General features: G+C 46.0%; 8 protein-coding genes across 8 annotated transcripts; 7 read left to right on the top strand and 1 right to left on the bottom strand.

Annotated features, from left to right (window-relative positions):
• Positions 1–703: 703 nt before the first annotated feature.
• On the top strand, positions 704–1,754 carry F4813DRAFT_346776 (uncharacterized protein; the record flags this gene model as incomplete). The annotated part of the gene is made up of 1 exon (XM_049241881.1): positions 704–1,754. A coding segment is annotated over exon 1 (208 nt), but the record flags the coding sequence as incomplete, so codon positions are not given.
• Positions 1,755–3,938: 2,184 nt separating this feature from the next.
• F4813DRAFT_385733 (uncharacterized protein) lies at positions 3,939–4,834 on the top strand (the record flags this gene model as incomplete). The annotated part of the gene is made up of 2 exons (XM_049246296.1): positions 3,939–4,164; positions 4,224–4,834. 2 exons carry the CDS (start codon positions 3,939–3,941, stop codon positions 4,832–4,834), a joined length of 837 nt encoding a protein of 278 aa, XP_049103165.1.
• A 783-nt stretch (positions 4,835–5,617) lies between these two features.
• On the top strand, positions 5,618–7,174 carry F4813DRAFT_220952 (uncharacterized protein). The gene is made up of 4 exons (XM_049239797.1): positions 5,618–5,697; positions 5,744–5,816; positions 5,871–6,012; positions 6,077–7,174. Exon 4 carries the CDS (start codon positions 6,107–6,109, stop codon positions 6,770–6,772), a length of 666 nt encoding a protein of 221 aa, XP_049103164.1. The 5' UTR covers positions 5,618–5,697; positions 5,744–5,816; positions 5,871–6,012; positions 6,077–6,106; the 3' UTR covers positions 6,773–7,174.
• Positions 7,073–7,512, bottom strand: F4813DRAFT_378836 (ribosomal protein L38e; the record flags this gene model as incomplete). Its single annotated transcript, XM_049245381.1, has 4 exons — positions 7,073–7,128; positions 7,188–7,316; positions 7,388–7,421; positions 7,483–7,512. The coding sequence occupies 4 exons, from the start codon at positions 7,510–7,512 to the stop codon at positions 7,073–7,075; spliced, it is 249 nt and encodes an 82-aa protein (XP_049103163.1).
• A 219-nt stretch (positions 7,513–7,731) lies between these two features.
• Positions 7,732–8,651, top strand: F4813DRAFT_346764 (uncharacterized protein; the record flags this gene model as incomplete). The annotated part of the gene is made up of 4 exons (XM_049241880.1): positions 7,732–7,990; positions 8,062–8,074; positions 8,140–8,270; positions 8,325–8,651. Coding segments are annotated over exons 1-4 (247 nt in total), but the record flags the coding sequence as incomplete, so codon positions are not given.
• A 217-nt stretch (positions 8,652–8,868) lies between these two features.
• F4813DRAFT_346763 (peptidase family M48-domain-containing protein) lies at positions 8,869–10,664 on the top strand. The gene is made up of 3 exons (XM_049241879.1): positions 8,869–8,967; positions 9,023–9,949; positions 10,002–10,664. Exons 1-3 carry the CDS (start codon positions 8,950–8,952, stop codon positions 10,428–10,430), a joined length of 1,374 nt encoding a protein of 457 aa, XP_049103161.1. The 5' UTR covers positions 8,869–8,949; the 3' UTR covers positions 10,431–10,664.
• A 277-nt stretch (positions 10,665–10,941) lies between these two features.
• On the top strand, positions 10,942–14,889 carry F4813DRAFT_346762 (DNA polymerase family B-domain-containing protein). The gene is made up of 3 exons (XM_049241878.1): positions 10,942–11,864; positions 11,914–13,727; positions 13,780–14,889. Exons 1-3 carry the CDS (start codon positions 11,109–11,111, stop codon positions 14,519–14,521), a joined length of 3,312 nt encoding a protein of 1,103 aa, XP_049103160.1. The 5' UTR covers positions 10,942–11,108; the 3' UTR covers positions 14,522–14,889.
• A 272-nt stretch (positions 14,890–15,161) lies between these two features.
• On the top strand, positions 15,162–15,684 carry F4813DRAFT_385728 (uncharacterized protein; the record flags this gene model as incomplete). Its single annotated transcript, XM_049246295.1, has 2 exons — positions 15,162–15,200; positions 15,265–15,684. 2 exons carry the CDS (start codon positions 15,162–15,164, stop codon positions 15,682–15,684), a joined length of 459 nt encoding a protein of 152 aa, XP_049103159.1.
• Positions 15,685–15,698: the final 14 nt, after the last annotated feature.

The raw sequence follows: 15,698 nt of genomic DNA, 5'->3' as shown, positions 1-15,698 counted from the left end.
AGGTTCCAATGAGCTACCTAAAATCGCAGAAATACCATAGTGATATTAACTAATAGATTATATAGTATGCGATCTATATTCCCTAAGGGATAGCAGTGATTGATTTGCTATAAGTGTGGTGTAGTATACGTAGAAAAAAAGAGAAAAATAAAGAAAAAAGAGTAATGTGGCCACTTAGGGAATCAAGCCCCAAGACCTAGCGATCATTCGTAACAATACTGCATAGGTATGCGGTAAGTATATAGTAATAGCAGTAGTTCTTAGGTAGGGCGGGGAGTTTGAATAATTCACTAGGCCGCACCAACCTGGCCATTGATCGTTTGTTAAAATGCCTTATTGTTCCTTAAACTTATAAATCTACTTCGGGTCGGCTAAACATTCGAGATGTTGCTAGGTGTCCTTATAAAAGGTTAACCGTAGCTTCGGGTAAGTTCCGTGCTGTCGTGGCTTTATAAAGTATATTAGGCACGGACGGTTGGGGTAGTCGGTTTATATAGCTTAACGTTATGGCTTAAGAGGTAGCTATAAGGGTAGTTTTTATCAGAGGAACAATACGCTTACACGCAAACCTAGAAATTATACACATATCTTATATCTCGGAAGCTTTCATACGATTATTCACCTGATGTCTAATAGGGGGAGCAATCAAAAAGGTGCATAGGCAATTATAGCATACTAAGAAGCCATATAGCCCTAAACTACCCAATTACCTAAAGAATATATTAAAGGAATCTTTTCCAACGGTTGGCCACTATAGGTGCTTTTTATAGTGTCGAGTATTTACGCTATAAATCACATTACTATATTTTTAAGCCCCCTCCTCACTTATACCTATTATCTTAAGAGGTACCTACTACTTATAGATTTCTTTTCCTTTTATGAGAATCTGCTAGAGAATTTAGGTCATTTAAGTCGCCATTCTTTCATGATTTATTTTGTACTATCACTGAGATCCATCTTATGTTGTATCATGTCATTCCATTCGTATTTTTGGACTGGGGGATTTCTTTATTCTATGCGGCTCTTCATCTTATCTCGAGGAGTGATATGTTTAGACTCCCTGGACCGCTGAAACGCCTAAAGCAAAATGCTCTCTATTATTAGTAGTTCGGTATTAGATAGGTTGATAATTACTCATGGAAGGGCTACGTTATATTTCAATCCCTTACTTGTATCCTCATTAATACTCCTAATGGCGACTCGGCCAATCACACCATCCCTTAGAAGACATCACAGTTTAAAAACCATTACGGCCATTTCGATTATGATCGCTGTGTTAATCTTAACATTGTTGAATTAAGAAGTATATCATCGAGCGTACCTAATTCTATCCAAATGCCCGCATAATATCTGCTAGCGGTAAGTGAGGTTTCATACATGTACCTGGGGAGTCAAGTTTGTCTTGTAGGTCATTGATTATACTCAATGACATACCTGGACGCTTACAGGCTGCGGCAAGACGGAGTATAGTGAGCAATAAACCTTCGCTATAGGATTGGAAGAAGACGAAGCCACCTCATAGGATAGATCTTCGTTTATTTGATGGATGAGTACATAGGTAGAGTACGAACTAACCTTAAATATGCTTGAGTAGACTTCATATGGCTTTTGGAATCTGTCAGGATTCTAGATGAGACATCTAGAACAAAGGACATATTCAGTACCTAATGTATTGACTCAGACTCTCGTAGATAGATTAGAGTTCCTTGCGGAACAGCAAAGTTGTTTCCCTACTGTTTAGTTCCACCTCGTGACAGAATATTCACCGACTTATGTGGCGACACGTCCATAGTGAGGCAGTTCACTTGAGATTTGTCAGACTGATGATCGACGATATGACTTTTTGGTTTCCAATAATCTGCCTGGTCCTTTGCAGGTCATCGTGTAGATCACCTGGCTGCTTGTGGCCGAAACAGTACATTGCTGTGTCATTAGCGACTTCACATGACCCGAGGATGAGACCACCCAGACAGCGGCATGGGTTCGTTGCCGTCTCTGTCGTCTTCTCAGTAAATCTCACCAACAGATCACCATTACGACCTTTCCTCCACTTTTTCAAAGGCGAATTGTTCCCGCCAAGACGTTATTCGGTATGTGGTCGTACATACAGCTTGTTGGGAACGATCCTTGGTAGAACCAAACCTATGTCAATGTTGATTTTCTTGTTGGAGCGGATAATTACCTAATATTATTGTTGCTTTGGTGCCCGATTTGGCCTCACGCCCATTACTAGGTGGCCATGTAACATTTGTACTTTCAAGTCTTTGTTCGTAAAGAAAAAAAAATTCTAGAAGGATAGCACTCTTGTCGCTACCAACATGGTTTTTACGACGGCTTCTATTTATAATCATGCTGGTCAAATGACGTCGTATACGAGGTATAGTCTATAACATTATTATACTCTTGGCCAGCCGCTCGGAGTTGTCAAAAAGATCAGTTGGTCTATTTTACGAGGCATGAAAACGCACGGATGCAACCTCCACCAAGACCTGACTATTATAACAATATAAACATGTCAGTATACGAGTGGATACCTTATATATATATGTGGCTGCGGCGCAATGCGTTACCTTTCACCACTCCAACAGGCCGTCACAATGCGAGCCAAGCCAACAGCCACGATTTTGATTCAGCTAAGCCAGGAATATGATGCTTTTTCACATGGCTGGATTTGTTAGCTGGTAACTAGCAACACCAACAAAGGCAACGAGCTAAGTAAGGGATGAAAGTAAATATTAGTCCTACTTCGGAATCAGATCCAACAGATGTCAAGGAGACAAGCTGACAATAGAAAAAACCATCGCCCTCTTCCGCTGTGTATTATTCTGTTAGTCTGCGGCGCGCATATTGCTATTCTGGGACCAATAAGGAGGCGTTGACTCCTCTCGCTTCCTCCCTGCGTAGTTGGAGCAGGCGAAGGAGGTTAGGACGGTGCCGTATTGATGAAGCGGTCGTACAAGTTCAGATAAAATAGTGAAAAAGAGTGAAAAACAGTCAGTCCGGGGTAAACGATGGCACGTTACACTAGGCCAATAGGGTACTGTGTAAGGCATGGGCTGTTCCTTCGGTGCGTTTCAAGCACTCCACCTGCCAGATCGGGGTGTTGAAACAAGGCCTATGGGCGGATCTTGGCGGCCTGTTAGCTCACGTCGGGTTGTATACGGGCTGTGGTTGGCTCCGCCGTCTAAATGCAGGGACGGCAGGGACGAAAAACTTTAATGTGAACAACGCAACCGCGCATTAAGTGGTCATTAATTGTGGTTGGTGTGACTTGCTAAGTTGCTGTAGTCCTGTAACTTTGGCCACTCATAGTTGAAGCTGCACCTACCTTCCTGGATTACCTACCTGGATCATACCTGGTGTATACCTGGGTACGTAACTCTACGTAACTCTATCTTGCCCAATCTAACCCATTCAAGGGGGAAGAATGTGGCTTTCTCCAAATTCCATCATCTCCCCATTACAACATTGAACCTATTACATTTGTACAAGCTTTGCTTCCCATGTGCCTCTTCGTACCGCACGGCAAGCGAAAAGTAACATGGGTTAGTTTGAAGTTTCGGGCAATTAGGCCTGTCATGAGCAATCTCTATTTACGTCCTATTGTCGATCATCTATACTTATACCGTAAGGTACATACATACGATACATTATCGCCGAACGTAGATCAGCCCCATCTTGTACCAACCTTCTAAGAGAGTGCACATGTCCGATTCTCATCTATAAAACAACCCTCCTCCCATCCATTCACCTAGTCTCTCAACTGTAATTTAACATATCCAACTGCATACCGAGGTAGCAAAGGTCATTCACCTCTATAAAAAAATAAGGAGAAGGTTTTTTCGAATTATAAACACGCTCGCTTCGACACTTTCGCTCGCTACGTATCCGTATCCTAAGGAATAATATACACAACAAAACCTACCAGTTACTTAATAATGGCACCTCTACGAGTGCTTGTTCTTCCGGCTCTCGCCGCCGTCGCCGCCGCCATCAACGTAGCTGACTACGTCCCGGCCTGCGGGGCCCCGTGTATCACTGAGGCCGTCGACAAGCACACCACTTGCGATGAGGGCGACAACGCTTGTATCTGCGCCTCCGTCTATACCGTCAAGCGCGACGGTGAGATCTGCCTGCGAAGGGATTGCTCTACGACTGACTATGGTACGTCTACTTACATATGATATGAAAATGAAGAATAAGAAAATTAATACCGAATATAGGCAGTGTCATGAAGGGCATCGACACCTTCTGTGCCGACGTCGCCGCTGGCCCAACTGGGCCGACTACTAGCTCCACCCCCGAGCCTACCCCTGAACCTACTAGCAGCTCTTCTTCCGCCTACCCGACATCGCCGTCGCCCTCTTCTTCAGAGGAGACCAGCTCTACTGAGACCCCGAGCTCTAGCTCCAGCGGTGGTTACCCCACGGAATCTCCTTCCAGCTCCACCGAGGTGCCCAGCTCCAGCTCTAGCGGTAGCTACCCTACCGAGTCTTCCTCCAGCTCGGAGACCGCCGCCCCGCCTTCTTCCTCTTCCCCGGCTCCTCCAGTGTCTTCGGGAACTAGCTACCCTACCGTGCCCACCGGCACTGGTGGCCCTACCACCCCCGTTCCTCTCGGATCTAGCACCTTTGCCCCTACTGCCCCGTCTTCCGGCGGCCAGGTCCCTACCGGACCTTCTTCCGTCCCCGAGGGCTTTCCCTCCAGCGCCCCCTCCGGCAGCGCGACCGCCACTCCCGTTGCCCCTGGCGCTGGTGCCCGCGCCGAGGCTCGTCTCGGCGCCAGCGTGGCGGCTCTCGTCATCGCCAGCGGAATCATGTACTTCGCCTTCTAAGCTCCATATCCTTTATGACCTAGGTTGTGCGAGCGTGTGGTTTCTCGGGAAGCATCATGTGGTAGCTTATTAATGCCGTGGCTAGAAAATGGGAATGGGGGTTTTACACATACTGTCGGCCGCACCTCTTAGTTGGGGGATGGATCTCTTCGCTTCTGAAAAATTGTAGATAGCCCCTTGTGCACATGCGTTTGCATTAAGCATGTGAGTATATATTGAATACATATGCATTGTTATAGATGTTTTTTTTCAAATTGGACTCTTGGTAGTGAAATACCATGGGAATAATCGTGGCGCCTGTTACGCTATCCTAGAGATGAATACTACCAAATATCACATATATGTAGAGTTAGCTTATAGATCCGCCATCCTAGAGATGGCAATGTAACCCCGCGTAATATGACACTGTCCGTGAGCACATAGGGCGCTTGGTTGAATTATTAGATAAGTTTCGAGGATGTCAACACTCTTAATTTCATATAAGAAGCTTACCACATCAACCTGTCTTGCCCAACATGAAGTCTTAAACATGTTTTCTTTAAAAAGCAACAGCTTAACAACGCTATTAATGATAAAAAATGGTATAACGTTGTTAGAAAACTGTTATAGCACTTGTAAACCTTTGAAAGTATAGGTAACTAGGTAGCTAGGTAGTTAACCTAGTTTAGTATAGAGTATTTTAAGTAATGCACGAATTAAGACAGTATAAACCCGAAAATAGGTATCGAAGTGCATGCAGTTTCTTGGAAGAGGGGTAGACGAGTTAGTTTCTGGGTTCAGACTGATGAAGATCCATTGGTTGTTAGAATGGTGCGTTGTCGCCTGTATTGTACATAAATATTTACATGGGAGATATTGCCTAGGTATGCTTAACCCAGTTTCACTACACATGGGCTAACTACTTGCTAGAAATCGTGTTATGTGAACATTTTCATATAGACTGAGCGCGGCAGCACTAAGGAGGGCGGGTGGCTATGTGACGGTATATGAATGTCATTGCGGTAATGATCGTTATAATTGGACTTAAGGCTTCTAGGCTGGTTATACCCCGTCTCGGAACTTTCCCCATACGTAACTGACCCGACTGGGTTAGGTTCTCGGTTTGGTAAATGCGGTGTAGGGTAGCAAGGCAACTCTCAGTAACGCGGCCTAACTAGGAACGCTACAATAATAACCTCGTTTGTTATCAACTCACCTCCCCATCGTTTTACGAGGCAAAAGTCATTTATTAGTTCAGTTCAGATCCCATTACTATATCACCAATAAATCATCATGACAGTCACAGAGCTAGCATGGCTTACAGCTGTCCACGGGCCCGCTGGGGATGAGGCCAAGGATGCTACGAACCAGGCCCTAACCTTCCAGGATGAGTGGTGCGCCCGCAACCTCCCGACATTACCGAAGGACAGAGAAGCCCGTGGCGTAGGCCTCTTCCGGCAAATCGAGGATCCATCTATCACCCTCCTTACGGCTCACTGGGAATCCGTCTCTCAGCATGGGCTTTGGCTAGCTTCCCCCGAGAACAAGACTGCCTACCCGGCTCTCAAGGAGCATTTCACGCTGGAGAAGACAGTCGTATCTCACCTTGCAGACGCCGAGTTCTTCGATGCATCAGGGCCGGACGGCAATATCTCCTTGCTGAAAAGTCCCATCGTTAGTTTAAGCATCGTAACCATTCCGGCTGAGAAGCGTAAGGCATTTGAGCAGGCTTGGGTTGAAAACAAGCACTTATTGGACGCATATACACCACTAGTCAAGTTCGGCTGGCGCATCGAAAAGGAAGATGAGAGTTTGGAGCAGTTTGTTCTGTCTTGCTCGTGGCCAAGCGTTGAGAAGCATATGGAATTCGTAGGAGGAAAGGACTTCCCCCAGTTCTCAGCGGCACTCATGTCCTTTGCGAAGGATACCGAGGCCAAGCACTACGAGAGGATCCTGTAAGACATGATTAAGCACACAACAAGAACTTCTCGTTTGCTCTTTGGAAATAAAGGCCCTGATCGCGGGATTTTGTGCAATTGTTGTGATTTGTCTACAAGCGTAATCGTGCTCGAGAAACATCAATTCGGAAGGTATCCTTAGACGCCGCCTCATGAAAATACCAGCCCAGCTACAAGAGCATATGCATCACTCCCCATTGGTCCTCGATGACCGCGTTCGTAGACGCCTATCCGTCCATCATCCTAAGACTTCCCCAGTTGCGATTGGTAGTTTTCCTTTCCCCGGACGCGTGGTTAGAACTTATGCCGTGTGCTTGCCCTTCCTGTTCTTCTTGGGAACCTCCTTGATTTGTAGGTCTGTGGTTATAATGTCAGTGATTATTCGAAGCTTCAGTTTGCGAAGAGTCAATGCGTACTCGGGGGTAAGCTCTGCTTTAGCTTCTCGGCCTTGTCGGAGTCCTTAAGGATCAGGGTGTAGAGGTGCTTGGAGCATCGGACCTTGAACTTGGTCTGCGATGACTTCTTGTTCTTCTTGATCCGGGCGGCTGTAAATGAGCAAGTTGTTAGAACCAGCACCGACACCAAACTATTTTCTGTTCATTATCTAGTCACGTACACTTGGCGTCTTCCCGCCGGCAGATCTCGATGAACTAAATAACTCAATTGTTAGCCAAAATTCAATCGAACAGAGTTCTGGGACCGCAACTGTACCTTCTTGATATCGGCGATTTCCTGAGGCATTTTGGCGGTATAATGGCGGAATCGATGTTGATAGAGGTAGGAATCGAGAAGTTGACTTTTCTGCCGGTGTTGCGAAATTGTGTGGGCGAAATTCCGTGACAGGGTTCTAAGCGATTTCTCAATATGTATTGATAGTGGGGAGGGTTCTTGTAATCGATAAGAGATAAGTGTTATAAGTATGCACGGTCCACTTCCAATATCGAGATTCAATGAAGGATGAGGCTTTCCACTAATACCATACGTGGCTGATGACGTGGCGTTAGCTTCCACTATCACAAGCTGAAGACTCATAGATACTGGTATTGGTCCTTCTATGAAAAGAACCATGATTTAAACGGGACAGAGTTGCCTGATCACTGAATTTAGATATCGGCGATCCGGAATACAGCCTTCTACTTATCATTTTTATGTATATAAGTTCCGTCCGAATTGCCAATCAGCCATGCCTACTCTTCTTGATAATGCTATGAAATCCAAGGTACATCCCAACATCATCTATCAGTCTTCCATTGCTAGCTAAGGATATTCGAGCTAATTCGACGCGAGCAGAACGCTGTACTAGGTACATCTGCTAAGTACATATAAATTGTTGCGTCGTCGCCATACTGATGAGTGCTTATATCAAAGCCTTCTCCGGGCTCGTTGCAGCCGCTCTCGCGTGGTCATTGGCCGGCGGGAGTATCTTCCCTTCTCAGGATGATCCCAAGGGAGATCCCGAGACTTGGACGCGGGAGGAGCTTAGAAGATGGCTCGCGGCCGTAAGAATATCCCCATATTCTACTTAACCTACTCTGTTAGCTAACTACGCCTAGCGCAATCTTCACCCCCAGAAAGGAGATAATCGAGAGCAACTCTTAGAAAGAGTCAAGGCAAATATGAGGTAGGGCGCATTGTTGGCAGCTATTTTAAATGCTAGCGGCCTGCTCCGGTCTGGTATAGAAGCAATTAGAAAGTCGAAAAGGGCCGTCTACGCATTGAAGAAGAATAAAAGGAAGTATGGGATTTCCCATCCGCAAATTGGCGTTTCCTCCGCCATCAGTCTTGCTTTTACACGCATAGGTACCTAACATATGTAATTATACTTGAAGAATTGCATTTCTCACGAATATCGTCCTGAGCAATAAATGTGATTGTGTTGATGTGTGTGTTGATGTGTTTTTGTTCTAAAATTCAAGTTGGCGAGGAGGTACTTTATGTAGGTACCTAGGTACCTACATGTAGGTAGATTGTCCATGAGGCGGTGCAGACGCTATGCCATAGGTACCTAGCTTGTACCCTTGTACCACATTTACTAGCCACATTGACGTCTGACCTGACACGGTTTCTCGATGACAGCTTACGAGCTTACGAGCTTACCTGCCTACAAAATTATAGGTCTTTCCTTCAGCTAGCCTGAGACCTAAAGCTCCCATCATCACCGAACCTTCTAATCTCGGCATGATGGATATCCTTCAGGTATGCTCTACAACCCTTTTTTATAACTAGAAAATTGCTAACATTGTATAATTAGCGCCTAGCTAGGTTCTTAGACCGACCCCTCTTCCCGTGGAAGAAGCTCATCATCGGTTTTTCTGTCGCCCAGTATCTCTTCGAAGAATTCCTATCACTACGCCAGTATGGAGTCTTAAAGAAGACGAAGCCCCCCCAAGTTCTTGAGAAAGAAGTTACCCAGGATGTCTACGATAAAAGTCAGGAATATGGTCGTGCTAAAGCAAAGTTTGGATTTGTAAAAGGTCTCTGGGGTCAAATCCAGAATATTGCATTCATTCACTTTGATGTTCTCCCCAAACTATGGACGTGGACTGGTGGTCTCCTTCGCTTCGCTCCCGCTCGGTTTAGCGGCGAGATATCGCACTCAATTGTCTTCGTTCTCACCTTCATCCTGATCCAGCAAGTTCTGTCACTCCCTGCCAACATCTACCATACGTTCGTCTTGGAGGAAAAGTTCGGTTTCAACAAGCAGACGCCCAAACTGTTCATCACGGATATGATCAAGTCAAACTTGCTCGCTTTCGTCATTGCGCCTCCTGTTCTTGCCGGATTCCTCGCCATCGTGAAGAAGACGGGTACTCAGTTCGTCACGTATCTCTGGCTCTTTACTGCTGTTCTTCAGGTTTTCATGATCACGGTCTACCCAATCTTCATTCTACCCTTGTTCAACAAGCTGTCTCCTCTGGAGGAAGGCAAATTGAAGACCGAGACTGAGGCACTGGCTAAGAAATTGAATTTCCCTCTCCATGAATTGTTCGTCATCGATGGTAGCAAGCGCAGTGCGCACAGCAATGCCTATTTCTTCGGACTTCCGTGGAAGAAGCATATCGTCATCTACGACACATTGATTGAGAAGAGCAGCCCAGAGGAGGTCGTTGCCGTTCTGGCTCACGAGCTCGGCCACTGGAGTCTCGGCCACACTACTAGGCTTTTTGGCGTCTCTCAGGTTTGTCCAAAACGTCCAATTGAAACACCTTAGACATACTAATCATCAACAGATCAACGTGTTCTATATCTTCAGCTTGTTCTCGGTCTTCGTCAACAACAACTCCTTGTATGCCGACTTCGGTTTCATCAATGAGCACCCTATTATCATCGGGTTCATTCTATTCTCGGATGCATTGGCACCAATGGACCTTGTTATTAAGCTACTCATGAACATCATGAGCCGACGATTTGAATTCCAGGCCGATGCCTTCGCTCGCAACCTGGGTTACCAGACTGAGCTAGCTTCGTCTCTCATCAAGCTGCAGATCCAGAATCTTAGTACGATGGACGCAGACTCGCTGTATGCGAGCTACCATTTCTCCCATCCCATCCTTTCGGAGAGACTGAAGGCGCTGGAGTGGACCCCTACCGGGAAGGTGGTCGAAGAGAAAAAGGAAGACGAAGATGTTGTTGAGAAGGCCAGTGGACGGGAGTTATAGACCTCACCAGCATAGATCTCATACCGTGAAAAGTGTATACTAGAGACCTTTCATATAGACAGTCATACTTGGCTTAATGTGAAATATTGTCTTGCCTTACCCTTACATATTTGAACTATACGGATTCTACTATTTGGTAGGAAGTGTTGTTCTTCAGAAGTTCCATATAATACGTGGGGAAGAGAATATGACGATGTTATGATATATGCCCTTTATACTGCCTAATATACTGCCTAATCATAACTATTTGAATAGTTGTAGCTATATACCAGCAATATACCTAGTAGATAATTAAATAATAAACAAACATTGATGCGACTATGTTAGGTTTAGCTAAAGATGGCATAAAGAATCGCATTAAAGAAGGTACGCATACGCGCATATGAACCAATGCACTATTAGCCAATTAAATGCCCCGTGATAAGGTGATAAGCGGGGCGGTACCTAGTGACGTGACGTTTTAACGCGTGTGCGCCCCGCCAAAGACCCCTGCTATCTTCTTAACGCGACGCGCTTTTCTAAAAACCACTTAAACCACTTATAGGTGATTTGTGCTTTGCTACACTTAGGTACCTTCATATACCATCATCATCATCAGTGGTATTTCAAACAGAAGTTCTGATGTTCTGATTGCCCTCTCTCTATTTCTCATCGAGTCTGTCCTCGAAAGACATAGCCATGGCTACTAAATTCCTACCTCAGAAGCGTGCCCTTGGGGACACTTCAAGTCGTCGAAATTTCCAATCAAATCCCAACGCAAAAAAGCCCCGTCTCGAGCCGCTCTTATCCTCCCCGGCGTCGCGTCTCAACAGTTCTCAGCAGGGTCCCGGCTCAAAATTAACATCAACACAGCCGAAAAGTACCTTCGAATCAGAAGTTCTCGAGAAGTTAAGCCAAGATATTTCAGAGCTCAAGCAGTCCAATTCAGAAAAGGACCAAGCATGGGAACGCCCTCCCGTTGTGAACTTCGACCCTGCTCGGGACAGCCTCACCTTCCAACAGATAGAAGCCGAAGAAGGTACTCTACATGGCGGAAAGACTACTGTCAAGCTCTTCGGTGTGACTGAGAATGGCCACTCCGTGATGATGCACGTTACAGACTTCAAGCACTACCTCTACGTCGCCGCCCCTGTCTCCTTCGCGCCTAAAGACTGCGAATTATTCAAAGCATACCTTGAGAGTCAGCTATCCCAACTTCAACCTGTCATATATTCTTGCCAAATTGTCCTACGAGAGAATATATACGGCTTCCAGGGCAACACGCAAAGTCCGTATATCAAGATCACGGTTACAGATCCAAAGCATATCTCGAAAGTGCGTTCAGCCTTCGAGAAGAACGAAGCAAATTGGAGAGGAATGTGGAAGGGGGTCGAAGGGGGTATAATGACGTTTGATAACCTCCAATATGTTTTACGTTTTATGGTTGACTGCAAGGTACGCAATTTACGATAATTGTACAAAGGAGGCGTGCTGATCGTTATAGATTCCCGGTATGTCATGGGTAGAAGCACCCGCTAAGTCATATCGTTTAATACCAGAGGGTCAGCGGCAATCGAGCTGTCAGATTGAAGCCGAGATTAGCTACCGAGACCTAATTTCCCACGAACCGAAAGGAGAGTGGTCCAAGATGGCGCCTCTGCGGATTCTCTCCTTCGATATCGAATGTGCCGGGCGAAAAGGCATTTTCCCAGAAGCGAACCAAGACCCAGTAATCCAAATTGCGAACGTCGTAACTCGCTATGGAGAGAGCAAGCCTTTTGTCCGGAACGTATTCTGCTTGGATCGGACGAGTCCTATAGTAGCAACCGAGATCCTAGATTACGAGAAGGAATCAGAAATGCTTATGGCTTGGAAGCGGTTCCTTGACAAAGTCGACCCTGATTTGATTACTGGTTACAATATTGCCAACTTCGATTTCCCATATCTACTCGATCGTGCTAATCACCTCAAGATCCATGGTTTCGATTACTGGACTCGTCTGCCTAGTGTAAAAACCTTCACCAAAAAGACAAATCTCTCGAGTAAGCAAATGGGAAATCGGGATACAAAGACTACGAACACGAATGGTCGACTACAGCTTGACCTCTTGCAATTGATTCAGAGAGATCACCATCTCAGAAGTTATACACTCAATTCAGTGTGTTCTCACTTCCTCGGAGAACAAAAAGAAGATGTGCACTACACGATGATTACCGAACTATTTAACGGCACGCCAGAATCTAGACGTCGTCTAGCGCTATATTGTTTGAAGGACGCCTACTTACCTCAGCGATTAATGGACAAGCTCTCCTGTCTTGCGAACTATACAGAAATGGCCAGAGTCACAGGAGTTCCGTTCAATTTCCTTCTCTCCCGTGGACAACAGGTCAAGTTCATGAGCCAGCTGTTCCGGAAGGCTCTCGAGCAAAAGCTTGTGATTCCAAATATGAAATCAGAAAGCTCGGATGATCAGTACGAAGGTGCTACAGTTATCGAGCCCACTCGAGGTTACTATGACGTGCCTATCGCAACTCTTGATTTTGCGTCACTATATCCAAGTATTATGCAAGCGCACAATCTTTGCTACACAACTCTTTTGAACAAGAAAGCAGTAGAGAAGTTTGACCTTAAGAAAGATGAGGACTATATCGTTACACCTAACGGTGATATGTTCGTCACTGCTAAGCAGCGAAAGGGTCTTCTTGCTCAGATCCTCGAGGAACTGCTCTCAGCAAGAAAGCAGGCTAAAAGAGAATTAGCTGTCGAGACTGACCCGTTCAAGAAGGCCGTCTTGAATGGTCGTCAGCTCGCGTTGAAAATCAGCGCCAACAGTGTTTACGGTCTTACAGGTGCCACAACCGGCAAGCTCCCCTGTCTCGAGATCGCCAGTAGTACCACAAGTTTTGGTCGACAAATGATTGAGAAAACCAAGGCCGAAGTGGAGAAGAAGTACAGTATCGCAAATGGATATTCCCATGACGCCCAAGTCATCTATGGTGACACGGATTCCGTCATGGTTAAATTCGGGACGAAGGACCTAGCTGAAGCGATGAAGCTCGGCGAAGAGGCGGCGAATTATGTGTCATCAAAATTTGTGAAACCTATCAAGCTAGAGTTCGAAAAGGTTTACTTCCCGTACTTGCTAATCAACAAAAAGCGATATGCCGGTCTATTCTGGACGAGACCCGATAAGTTCGACAAGATGGATACCAAAGGTATCGAGACTGTCAGGAGAGATAACTGTCTGCTAGTACAGACCGTTATTGAGAAGGTTTTGAGGATGATCCTGATCGACCAGGATGTCCAGGGAGCCCAAGAGTATGTCTACCTCCTTAATTTATACCCCTTATCATACTGACCGACCTCACAGCTACGTCAAAGATACAATCGCGGATCTACTGCAGAACAAGATAGATATGTCTAAGCTTGTGATTACGAAGGCTCTCACCAAAGAAAGCTATGATGCGAAGCAAGCCCACGTCGAACTTGCGCATCGCATGAAGAAACGAGATGCCGGTTCCGCGCCCGGATTAGGTGATCGAGTAGCATACGTTATGGTAAAAGGCGCAAGTGGAGCGAGAAATTTCGAGAAGTCGGAAGATCCGATCTTCGTTCTTGAGAACAACGTGCCTATCGATACAAGATATTACCTGGACAACCAGTTAGCCAAGCCGCTTGGTCGTATCTTCGACCCTATCCTTGGAGAAACAAAGTCGAAGTCACTCCTCACTGGTGATCATACCCGTTCGGTATCAGTTGCGGCGCCAACGGTAGGTGGTCTCATGAAGTTTGCAAAGAAGACCATGACATGCATGGGTTGCAAGAAGCCACTCGTGGGCAAGGAGGAAAGTGGTGGTGCTGTCTGCTCAGACTGTGCGCCACGTGTAGGGGAGCTGTACAAGAAGACACTGGACAAGGTATCCGATCTGGAGGTCCGGTTTGGACGACTATGGACACAATGCCAGCGATGTCAGGGTAGTATGCACGGCGAGGTCATCTGCAGTAGCAAGGACTGTCCTATCTTCTACATGCGCATGAAGGCGAAGAAGGATGTGGAAGACGGGAGCAAAGAGTTGAAGCGGTTCGATTTTGACCAATCTGCTATATGGTAATGATAAGATATTAGAATCAAAGGCATCCACGGGCCCGGGAGAAGTCGGCGTTATGTCAAGGTTGTACGTTGTACGTTGTACGATTGTATGGAGTCCGGGTCGATGGTTTCATATTTATGGATGGCGAAGTGATATATAATAGTGCTTCGCAGACTCGAGCGCCGTGGGAGATGACACCATATACCTATTAACGTTGCAATCAATTTGTAGTAGAGTTGTGTCATTTACAGGGGCTTTGGCAATGCTTGATGATGGCAATGACATTTTGTTATCAAGACTACTATGTACTTACCCAGATGTCTGGCCGAGAGGATCCTACTTCCCCTGAGTTGAAGTGTGTTCCTTCTACGTAGAACAGATAGCCAGATGCCAAATACTTTGGCTTAATCTACATAGTAATACCTATGTATTTCTATGATCCAGTTTCAACTTTCTTGCTTCCTTTTCGACAGTATATACGATATAGTCAATCCATCATTCAGGGGCAAAATCACTACTTCTAATTTGACAGAAATATCACGCCTCTACCAATATCTTCGCTATCCCATTCTTTTACGAATATCCTTCAAAGCATTCTTGCTAGAGCCTCGAGACTACACACACCTGTTGCTTTGATTCCGACTAGCTCACGCATATCAAAATGGCGACCAAGACAAGCGAGAAAGTGCTCATCACCGGGGTAAGTAATATGACCATACGATAAGGTATCATCACCGCACAGGTCTAACGTGTATATCGACCAGTTGTGCCTCCTCACGACCGTCAACCTCGCAGCCCACTACCAGAACGAGAGGAGGGAAACAATCCGAGCAGAAGCCGATGCTCTACGAGAGCAGCGCGTTGTAGATGCTATAGCGGCAGCGCAAGTCCTCTCCCTACCTACTTACCTACCTACCTATTCGCCAGCACAGTTCTTGTATAGGCAGGTAACTGACTCCCAATGCTGCAGCGATACGTTGCAAAAAGTCTGCTTCACGGCCATCCGTCAGAAGCGTAGACTTTCTCACCAGCTTCACCACATGAGGAACATGTCGCCGTATAGCCAGGAGTTCAGCGCCGCGTTCGAGAAGCTGGGGCGTATTATGAAGGATACTGGGGTGGCGGATGATGGGGGCGAGGGTGGGGAGAATGGCAGTGGCGGTGGTAAGCGAGAGAAGTCTTGAGGGCGGGTTGTGGT

Source organism: Daldinia decipiens, assembly GCF_022478715.1.
Source record: "Daldinia decipiens strain CBS 113046 unplaced genomic scaffold F4813scaffold_4, whole genome shotgun sequence".
Taxonomy (NCBI): domain Eukaryota; kingdom Fungi; phylum Ascomycota; class Sordariomycetes; order Xylariales; family Hypoxylaceae; genus Daldinia; species Daldinia decipiens.
The sequence above is the reverse complement of the archived record's forward strand: the minus strand, read 5'-3'. Positions and strand labels throughout refer to the sequence as shown.